The sequence below is a fragment of the Garra rufa genome, chromosome 9 (genome assembly GCF_049309525.1).
Source record: "Garra rufa chromosome 9, GarRuf1.0, whole genome shotgun sequence".
Classification (NCBI taxonomy): Eukaryota; Metazoa; Chordata; class Actinopteri; order Cypriniformes; family Cyprinidae; genus Garra; species Garra rufa.
Window position 1 is genome coordinate 23877880 of NC_133369.1, and position 12040 is coordinate 23889919.

At 37.2% G+C, this 12040-nt stretch overlaps 1 protein-coding gene across 1 annotated transcript in view; it reads left to right on the top strand.

The window, feature by feature from the left end:
• Positions 1-4784, top strand: part of galnt1 (UDP-N-acetyl-alpha-D-galactosamine:polypeptide N-acetylgalactosaminyltransferase 1) — a 101816-nt gene extending 97032 nt beyond the window's left edge. Inside the window, exon 12 of the mRNA XM_073846622.1 lies at positions 2854-4784. Within this exon, the coding sequence (XP_073702723.1) occupies positions 2854-3000 (147 nt within the window). The 3' untranslated portion in view covers positions 3001-4784. The remainder of the gene's footprint in view (positions 1-2853) is intronic.
• Positions 4785-12040: the final 7256 nt, after the last annotated feature.

The following is a 12040-nucleotide window of genomic DNA, read 5'->3' on the forward strand; positions in this document are numbered from 1 at the left end:
ACTAATATTGGCACCCTTGGTAAATATGAGCAAAAGTGAGCAACATCCTTTTCCCAAGATAACAGTTGTGAGTTTTCTCCAACAATGTCTAATGAGTTTGGAGAAAACCTGACAAGAGATCAGAGGTCATTCCTTCAAAAAGAATCTCTCTAGATTCTCCAGAATCTCTCTCTTCCCAGCTTCATGTTGGTGGTGCTTCTCTTCAGTTTCTATACAGGGTTCAGGTCAGGGAACTGGGACTTCCACGGTAGAAGCTTCATTCTGTGCTCAGTGACACAATTTTTGTGTTGATTTTGATGTTTGTTTTGGATCATCGTCCTCCTGGAAGATGCAACCATGGCCCATTATAAGATTTCTAACAGAGGCAGTCAGGTTTTGATTTTTTATCTGCTGGTATTTGATAGAATCCATGAAGCCATGTATCTAAACAAGATGTCCAGGACCTCCGGCAGAAAAATAGGCCCACAACATTAAAGACCCAGCATTATTTTTAACCGTGCGCATGGGGTACTTTTTTTTTTTTTTTATCCCTGTCTGCACCAAAACCATCTGAAGGGTTAGCTGCCAAAAAGCTAATTTTTAGTTTCATCTGACCATAGAAGCCAGTCCTGTTTGAAGTTCCAATCATGTCTGACAAGTGAATATGCTGGAGTTTGTTTTGGAACTTCTTAATTATTGCCCTGATGGTGGGAATGGGGATTTTCAATGCTTTAGCTCTTTTCTTACAGCCACTTTCTATTTTGTGAAGCTCAACAAACTTGTTCTGCATATCAGAACTACATTCTTTGGTTTTACTACTTGTGATGGATGATTAATGGAATTTGGTTTTTGTGTTCCTCATATTTATAATCATGTGGAACAGAAAGTCATTGCTGGACAATTTTATACTCCTAGCCACCCTGGTGTGCTAAAAAACTGTAATATAATGGGAATATACTTCAGAGATATTTTACTTAGACAAATTTCTAGGGGTGCCAATAATTGTGGGCAACGTGAACTAGAGAAAAAAACATTTCATAATGAGATTTTCCCCCAATTTTTCATCGTTTTACTTCAATGAAAGGTTAGAATTTTGTGAATTTTTCAAATGAAAGATCTAAAGAATAAACGATGCAGATTTATAATAATATTTTAAACGATGTCATCTTTTCTCATTTTTACTAAGGGTGCCAATATTACTGGAGGGCATTGTGTGTGTGTGTGTGTGTGTGTGTGTGTGTGTGTGTGTGTGTATTTTTTTTCATAAAATGTAAAATTTGGGCAAAAGCTTTTTTTTTTTTAACAGTTTCCTCTGGGCAGTACAAGACTTGGCTACTTTTTCTAAGTTTGCCACCTGAACACACACCAAAAAAATTGACTTGATACAACAGTTACGTTCTTAATTTATCCTTTGTGGACAAAAATGGGCACCCATAGGAAGTGAATGGGAAGTACTAAAATTCATAGAATTATTATTTTTTTTTTCATTTGTCCAATAAAAATCAATAAATCCAACAAAAAGCATATCATACATATACATAATAAAAAGGTGAGCCTATACAAGATTCTCAATGTGGCACACACACAAACCCCTATATAAAGCACTGAATGAGATTTGTTGATGTTTTCAAAAAAAAAGTCTGGAACATGTTACTGGTTTATTGTTTGTTCTTACCTGTTTGGCACCATTTGTATAAGAAATATTAAAGATAACACAAAAATAAGCATATTTTATATGAAAAATGCAAAATGCCAAAAATCACAAAAAAAGCATAAATTGAAAGTTTATGAAAGACAGTGATATGACATTTATTAAAAAAAAAAAACACCTTCATGCTCAAATTTGATCACGAAGGACAAATTAAGAACTGCTATATGAAGGCTGCTTGAGGGTTAAAGACATAGTTCACCCAAAAATGAAAATTACCCCATGGTTTACTCACCCTTAAGCCACCCTAGGGGTATATAATACCTAGGGACTAATACAATAGGAGTTATATTAAAAAATGTCCTAGTTCTTCCAAGCCTTATAATGGCAGTGAATGGCTGTTTAGGTTTTGAAGTCCAATAAAGTGCATCCACCCATCATAAAAAAGTGCTCCACGCGATTCTGGGGCGTTAATAAAGGCCTTCTGAAGCAAATTGATGCGCTTGTGTAAGGGAAATATCCATATTTAAAATTTTATAAACCGTAATCTCTAGCGTCTGCTAACTCATACGCATAAGAGTGCAGCGTTCCAGCGAAGACAAAAGTGAACGCGGTGACCAAATGCGGAAGTAATGAATGCAGAAGCACAAAACATAACACCGGTCATGAATTAGAAGCACAAAACGAGGATTTGTAAAGAAGAACGATGGAGGATTGTGATATAAGCCAAGAGATGTCTGGTTTTCCTTTGCTGTAAACAAAACTTGGTTTTTAAAAGACTAGCATATTCTCACAGGAGCTTACGCTACACCTACATCTTACGTCATTCGCTCAAACGGTACTCTCTCCTGAATGTGCATACAACAGTTAGCGGAAGCTAGATATTATGGTTTATAACGTTTTAAATATGGATCATTTTCTTACACAAGCACATCAATTCAGAAGGCCTTTATTAACCCACAGAGCCGTGTGGAGTACTTTCTATGATGGATGGATGCACTTTATTAGACTTCAAAATCTCAACAGCCATTCACTGCTGTTAAAGTAACTCAAGATTGTATTCTTTTGAAAGAACAGAGTCATATACAGCTAGAATGGCTTGAGGATGAATAAATCATGGGGTAATTTCATTTTTGGATGAACCATCCCTTTAATTTACAAAGAAAGTACCAGTGTTTTTGCTCTGATGTCTTACACAGTGCATGTTGGTCTCCCTCTTCCTGCAGAAGCTGAGCCTGGTACATGTGAACAGTAATCAGTGTTTGGATAAGGCGTCTGAAGATGACAGTCAGGTGCCCAGCGTCAGGGACTGCACCGGTGGCCGCTCGCAGCAGTGGCTCCTCCGCAACGTCACACTGCCCGAGATATTCTGAGCTCGCACACGGATGGACAGATGGACAGACTCTCACACGGTCGCTGATGGAGAGAGCGTGAGAGAAAGGACTGCTTTCCTCTAAATCCTGGTGGTCTGCCTTCAAACGATCTCAAAGAACAGAACCGCATATGTATATGAATCTCCCCATCACTCCACCTTGCAGGAAAAAGAACGAACGATGGAGAGAAAGACTCGTGGAGAAAGAAACTTGAGTTTGATGCCGTTATCCTCCTCGTTCGAGGGGCAGCGGGCATTTTGGTTATGTTTACGAGAACGCCTCCCTTTTAGAGTATCAGTGTGTGTGTTTATGTATGCGTGCGTGAGACGGGAACGCGTGAGTCACAGTGTTTTCCACAGGAGTTTCGCCCTTTTTTAATTTAAGTATTTTTCAAGCCTTGTAGAAATGAAGGGTATCTAGCACATGAAGGAGAGGCTGACGTGTGTCTGAGTGCATGTGTGTGCATGTGAGATTTCAAGTGTGTCACATATCAGGATGGACCTCCCGTCTGCGGACGTTACGGCGGACTGCTATCCATTTGAAGCCAGGGCTCCCCCTACTGGCCACGACACACACTGACCTGTCTATCAATCTTCATCTCAGCCAGTGGACTACCTACAATCAATCACGTAGTAGATCTATAATCAATAAAAAGGATGACTGATCGTCTAGGACGTTTTTCATATCATAACATTTTTTTTACACCAGTGGTTGTAGTTTTCTGCATTTGAGTGCCACGTGCAAGCACTTTTCACTTGTTTGGTGTTGTTTCTTTTTTTTATGTCAGTCTGTCTCTTTAAGATATTATGGAAATTTAACACAGTTTCAGGATGGTCCTGAACTCGCCCCGAATTGTTGCCTTCCTTTGGGTTCCAGCCCTTCAGCCGATCGGAAAGATGGATCATCTTCTGTCATATCATCTAACAGTAAAGGGCTTGGTCTCACTGTGTTCATGCGCGAGAAAAAACTCTTTCGTTTGATATCTTTCTTTGTTTACGTTCACTTTAAATTGTTACTGATTTTTGTGTAGAATTTTTGTAATTCATCAACGCATTTGGCATTGGAAGGTGAAAGTAGGCTGCTCGCCACATTTCAACTGATGTCTGATAGCCTAAAGAGATTGTCCTGCATTTCAGATTCATGCATTTCATTCTTCTGTTTTTATTTTCACTGATTTGAGATTTCAAATGAGTTGTGATGGTTGAAGATGGTTGGAAAATGAAATCGAACCCCTCTGTTTCGAGATTTGTCATGTGGAATCAGGAATTAGTTGTGATTTTCTTTCCCCTTAAAAATTCTTGACCCTGTCTAAATACTTTAAATGATCCGTACTGTTTGTGTCCTGGTCATTACATTTCCAGTAAAGTGTCAAAAAAATATTCTCTATTGTAAGATTATAGATTTTAAAAAGATTCCAATTAAGATTGTGAGATTCGAAATTGTAAAACTAAATATTCTAAATACAGATTCTAGATTCTGAAAAAGTAAAGTAATGATTGTACATTGTGAGATTGTGTGATTCTAGATTTTAAATAAAAGGGCAGTTTCAATGCAGAGGAGGATGGGTGAAGATCTTTTAAGTATTTGGACAGGGCCTCAAGATCATCTGTAGAGATGTGTGTGTGAACAAGTGTGTGTGTTTCTATTTGTCAAAGGGATGTCTTTTGTTTTTGTCTTTTTGTTTAATTGATGAGGGTCTGGCCTGCTGATTGCTGGGTTAGATAGCCCTGTGTTGAGATGATCCACAGGCTGGAGAAATAAACCACAGAAAGTTTACAGTCCAACTTCTCTTTTAGCCTTCATGATCTTTGTTCGTGTGCACACATGCGGTTTCATGGTTTAAACAAAACTTTTCACAAATCTAAATCTGCTGCTATATCAATTGTGACCCTGGATCACAAAAAGTCATACGGGTCAAATTTGATGAAATTGAGCTTTCTGTTGATGTATGATTTGTTAGGATAGGACAATATTTGGCTGAGATACAACTATTTGAATATCTGGAATCTTAGTGTGCAAAAAAAATGCAAATTTTGAGAAAATCACCTTTAAATGAAGTTCTTAGCAATGCATATTACTAATCAAGAATTACGTTTTTTATATATATTAATAGTAGGAAATTTACAACATTTCTTTATGGAACATGATCTTTACTTACTATCCTTTAATTTTTGGCATTAAAGAAAAATCAATAATTTTGACCCGTACTATGTATTGTTGGCTATTGCTACAAATATGCTACTTATGACTGGTTTTGTGGTCCAGGGTCACATTTTTATTACATTTTTTTGTTGCAAACTGTACTGTTGGGTTTCGTTCTATGGCAGTGGTTAATAGGTTGTTGCACAATGGGGCAGCACGCAGAGTTATTAAGGTATTGTGCTGGATTTTATACCCTCAAGCTTACACATTACCAAAATTATCACAACTTTTATCATTTTTAAAAAGTGCAAGGTTCATGTTTCATGGTTAGGGTTGAGTCTTAGATACTAGAGCTCAGCCCCCTGCACTCATAAGACTAAAGCACTGACGAAAAACACTTACAGTTACTCTAATGATCTAATTAGCCAGTGTTTGCCTTAGAGAAATTAAATTGGATAAACTCATTAAAATATATTTTATTTCCACTTGAAAGATTACTAGGAAAACTTTTTTTTTTTTAATACATTTCACCAAAGTACTGGAAGTTGTTGAAAACAAAATGGCATGTTTTTAGTTTAGCAAATGAATGTTAAATGCTGATTTTTATACTGCTTTTGACATACAGTATCCCCCGTTTCTGAGCATGGAACGTCTGGTTTCCCAGAATCATTTCATCTTATAAAACTGCTGATTGTTCTCAGCAGTGCTTCATTTGTGTTATGAGGCAGAATAAAAGACTGATTGGTTGATGGTGATTAATGAGTGGTGTAAGGTTTGAAATGAACGGTTTCCTCTGGTAATCTGACGCTCATGCCTTGCCTTTAAAATGGCTCAATGTACAAAATTTTATCCATTGTTTTGCAATTTTTTATATTGGATATGCAAGCATGATCATATGCTAATATGTCAGGTTTCATGATGAGTGTGCAGTGTATGTATTTATGTAAGTGCTTTTATAAAAAATTGCTTTGAAGCATAAACTGAGCACAAAGGAACTTAACTGCAGATCAAGAAGAATTTAGAAAAGCATTAGGCTATTTTAGTTTTAAAGTCTGAGTAAAGCAATATTAAATGTAGAGCAAATATTAAGTTTGTCACACCACAGAAAAATGTGTTATTAACCACCCGGCCAAATTTGAATGATAAAAAAAATGCCAAGAAAATAAAATAAGCTAACATTCTCTCTGCTTTCAAACGCTGGGGATGTGTCTGTTGTCGGCACTGAAACCACGCCTAATTGCGGAAAACTGCCGTCTCTCTCAACTGTCAAATACTGCTACAACCTCAATGGATGCTCCCTCTAGCAGCTTAATTTAAATAAGAAGTCATAGCTGTTTTGTTAATTATCACTACCAGGTAATATGCATTTATGTGACAAAGGCATAGCTAGGTAGCAAACTGTAGACTGTAGTAACTAACGGTAATGACGATTGAGTAGATTTAATACTAATGCGCTCTAGGAATTAGGAGCTGCACAGACAGATCGGTATGACATCAAAGTACCACAAGAGTGATTAAATGCATAAGGAGCCGTCTGCTCTCTACAGCTCTCAAATACAGAAACGCACAGCAAATACTCACTAATGTGACCAAATACAGAAACGTGCTGCAAATATTCACACAATGCGACCAAATACTCACAACTCGACTAAATACAGAAACACGCTGCAAATACTCACAATGCGACCAAATATTCACAACTAGACTAAATACAGAAACATGCTGCAAATACTTGCAACGTGACTAAATACGGAAATGTGCTGCAAATACTCACAATGCAACCAAATACAAAAATGCACTGCAAATACAATGCAACCAAATACTCATATGACTAAATACAAAAATGCACTGCAAATACTCACAACGCGACCAAATACTCATGTGACTAAATTCAGCAACGCGCTGCAAATACTCACAATGCGACTAAATACAAAAATGCACTGCAAATACTCATCATGCGACCAAATACAGAAATGCGCCACAAGTACTTGCAACACAACCTAATACAGAAACAAGCTGCAAATACTTGAAATGCGAGCAAATACAGAAATGTGACCCTGGACCACAAAACCAGTCATAAGGTTAAATTTGACAAAACTGAGATTTATACATCATATGAAAGCTCAATAAATAAGCTTTCTAGTGATGTATGGTTTGTTAGGATAGGACAATATTTGGAGATACATATCTGAGATACATCTATTTGAAATCAGAAATCTGAGGATGCAAAAAAATCAAAAAGACTGAGAAAATCACCTTTAAAGTTGTCCATATTAGGTTCTCAACAATGCATATTACAAATCAAAAATTACATTTTGATATGTTTACAGTAGGAATTTTACAAAAAATCTTCATGGAACATGAACTTTACTTAATTTCTTAATGATTTTTGGCATAAAAGAAAAATCAAAAATTTTGACCCATGCAATGTATTTTTGGCTATTGCTACAAATATACCCCAGCGACTTAAGACTGGTTTTGTGGTCCAGGGTCACAAATGTCCTGCAAATACTTACAATGCAACCAATTACTCACAATGCCACCAAATACAGAAACGTGCTGCAGATACTTGCAACACAGCAAATATTTGCAACATGACCAGATACAGAAACACACTTCAAATACTGACAATGCGACTTAATACAAAAATGGCAATGGCAATGGCAACTTTATTTATATAAATATATATATATATATATATATTGACCAATGTGCTTTACAGTAAAAACTAAAAACAGCAGAAACACAATGATGATAAATACACTAAAAAGGGTGAAAAACCACAAAAAAAAACCCATCCTACAACAAAAAAAACATAGAACAGGGATATAAAGTGCTTCAACCAGAATTAAAAGCCTTATTGAAAAGATAGGTTTTTAGTTTAAAAATGCACTGCAAATACTAAAATTGTGACCAAATACTCATAATGCAACCAAATTCAGAAACGCACGGTACAACGCGACCAAATACAGAAACACGCTGCAAATACTCACAACATGACCAAATACTCACAACTCGACTAAATACAGAAACATGCTGCAAATACTCACAACACAACAAAATACAAAAACATGCTGCAAATACTCACAATGCGACTAAATACAAAAATGCACTGCAAATACTCAATGTGACCAAATACTCATAATACGACTAAATACAAAAATGCACTGCAAATACTCACAATACGAACAAATTCAGAAACATGTTGCAAATACTCACAATGCGACTAAATACAAAAATGCAGTGCAAATACTTACCATGGGACCAAATACTCATAATGCGCCGCAAGTACTCACAACACAACCTAATACAGAAACACGCTCCAAATACTCATAATACTACCAAATTCAGAAACGCATGGCAAATACTCAATGCGACTAAAAACAAAAATGCACTGCAAATACTCACAATGCGACCCAATACAGAAACGCACTGCAAGTACTTGAAATGCGACCAAATACAGAAATACCCTGCAAATTAGAGTTGGGGTACTCGGACTTGTACTCAGACTCGAGTCCGATCTCGAGTACAATTTTTAGCGGACTCGGACTTGTCACGGACTCGGATGCATTTTGACTCGGACTTGACTCGGACTTGAGCTTTTCGTACTCTGGAATTATTGCCGAGTCCAGCCGAGTCCAGGGACAGTTGATGGAAATTTTGACTCAATACATTATTACGAAAGTGACATTCAGTATTCACACGTGTCTAAAAGTCTTGCCAGTACTTAAAAGCCTGCTGGTTTCTTTGCATACACAAACACCCAAAGCAGGCTCACCAAAAGCGCCCCTCAATCAGCATGTGAATGCTGAAATAAGCATTCTTTTTCATGTTATTGCCACACGCTTACTCGAAAAGTAATGTCAAAATGCACCGTCTTGGAGATTATTCATGCAAATGCAGTCGGTTTTGTCTTGAGTGAATTTGAACAGTTGGGAGAAAAACAGATGTGTCTGTACATCCGGTCTTAAAGCGACAGCAGCGTAAACCTGCTGCAGCAGACTGCGTCATATTTAGTGGTGGGCCGTTATCGGCGTTAACGTGCTGCGTTAACGTGAGACTCTTATCGGGCGATAAAAAAAAATATCGTCGTTAATCTATTCTCAACGTTGGGTTGGGAGCTGGGTCTAAACTACGTAAGCTATGATGACTTTCACCTTGATATTTTAGCGCGGATGATGTATACCTAGTGGAATTGCACTGTAGGGGGCGAGAACGAGTCTTCAACTTCTGTGAAATGACCACATCAAATGAAACGTGCAAAAATGGATGCAGTTATGAAGCCGCTTCAGGGCAGGTGCGTTGCTAGACCCTTTTTAATGGGGCATGTGCCCCAGTGAAAATCTGCTGTGCCCCAGTAAAATCTCAAGTTTGAGTTATAATTTACTTTGATAATCCCGAAATAAAGACATTAAACTATATGCAACAACTGAATTGACGCTAATAAAAGCAACGCAGTTTAATCGAAGACTATGCACGCAGATAGGCTATCCACGTCCGTGCGCGTCTGTGTATTTAACGGCAACGCGCACGTCGTGCAGCCTTTTGTGCACAAGTACTTGGTTACACAAGTTTGTATAGGTAATTATGTTGTAAATGCAATTGTCAAGCAGTTTGTGATGCATTTTGGAAACAGGAGATGAGCGCCTGGTCTAATGCGCCACCTGGCCCGTTCTCGAAGACTTACTTTTAATCATTATTTGGGTAGCACACATATTCTGAAAATGCCTTGAGCAGAATTCAAATTAGCCATTTTAATCTAGATTAATCTAGATTAATTCCAAAATTTAATCTAGATTAATCTAGATTAAAAAAATTCATCTATGCCCACCCCTAGTCATATTACATTTACCTATTTTATCTCACAATCCAAATTTTTTTTATATGTCGTTTATATGTTGTATTTCGGACTTTATAACTCAATCTACCTCAACAGTAGTGAGTTTGTCAGTTATAAGGGAAAAAATGCCAGAAGTGTGGGATTCATTTATTCATTAATTCTCATTAATTTTGTGCTGAAAAGGGAGGATGACTTTTCTTATCAGAATTGTGAGATATAATCTCGGAATTGTGAAATTTTTAAATATAAACTCAAATTTACTTTTTTTACTATTTTATTATCTGGCTTCCATAGACTGCTACTTAAAAACTGTCATTAACCCTCACAGTCTCATTTTCATCCAAGAAAAAAAAAATTAAATGCCATCTACCCTATCTAAGGTCTAACTATTCATCATATAAAACCCAAAACACAGCCACAGAGATAAGAGGAGCTTTCTCTGCTCATCAGGTCTCATTCACTAAGCTTCATACCCACCCCGTTGAATTTATACATTTACTATATAACAACAAATAAAGTCAAGTTCTGTCCTATAATTTTTCACATTCTGAAAGCTATTTCACTCTGAAATATGTCACAATACATAAGCTATAACTTCTGTTACATGACTTTTAAGTTTGCTGAGCAGGACACTAATTATGAGATGGTGTGAAATCAAAAATCCAAATGGCAATATGCAATGGTTTGCTTTTGTTACATTTAAATTGTCATTGCCTTATTCTAGTTGTAAAGGTTAAAACAAGGTTAAGAATCTGACAAACAGTAGTGTTTAGTTGGACTCGGACTCGAACCATTTGGACTCGGACTTGAGTCCGACTCGGCCCATTTTGGACTCGGACTCGACTCGGACTCGAATGGTTAAAGACTCAGACTTGACTTGGACTCGACTTAGGTGGACTCGAACCCAACACTACTGCAAATAATTACAATGCAACCAAATACTCACAACGTGACCAAATACAGAAACATGCTGCAAATACTTGCAACACAACCAATACAGAAACACACTGCAAATACTTGCAATGCAAAAAAATACAGAAATATGCTGCAAATACTCATAATGTGACCAAATACAGAAACATGCTGCAAATACTCGCAACACAACCTAGTACAAAAACGCACTGCAAATACTCACTATGCGAGCAAATACTGAAACACGCTGCAAATACCTGCAACACAACCAAATACAGAAATGCTCTGCAAATACTCATAATGCGACCAAATACAGAAATACCCTGCAAATACTTACAATGCAACCAAATACAGAAACGCACTTCAAATACTTGCAACACAACCTATTACAAAATGTACTGCAAATAATCGCAACACAACCAGTACAAAAATGCACTGCAAATACTCACTATGCGACCAAATACTGAAACATGCTGCAAATACCTGCAACACAACCACATACAGAAATGCGCTGCAAATACCCACAAAACAACCTAATACAAAAATACACTGCAAATACTCGCAACTCAACAAAAAACAGAAACACGCTGCAAATACTCGCAACACAACCTAGTACAAAAATACACTGCAAATACGCAGAATGCGACCAAATACTCACAATGCAGCCAAATACAGAAGCGCACTGCAAATACTTACAAGCAACAAAATACAGAAACACGCTGCAAATACTCACGACGTGACCAAACACAGAAATGTGCTGCAAATACTCACAATGTGACCAAATACTCCAACTCGACCAAATACAGAAACATGCTGCATATACTCACAATGCGAACAATTACTCTTAACGCCATCAAATACCAGAAAGGTGGTGCAAATACTCGCAACACAACCATTACAGAAACACACTGCAGATACTCGCAACTCAACGAAAAAAATAGAAACACGCTGCAAATACTCGCAACACAACCTAATACAAAAATGCACTGCAAATACTTACAAGCAATGAAATACAGAAATGCGCTGCAAATACTCACAATGCGACCAAATACAGAAAAGTGCTGCAAGTAATCACGTGTCCAAATACAGAAACGCGCTGGAAATACTCACAACACAAGCAAATACAGAAACCTGCTGCAAATACGC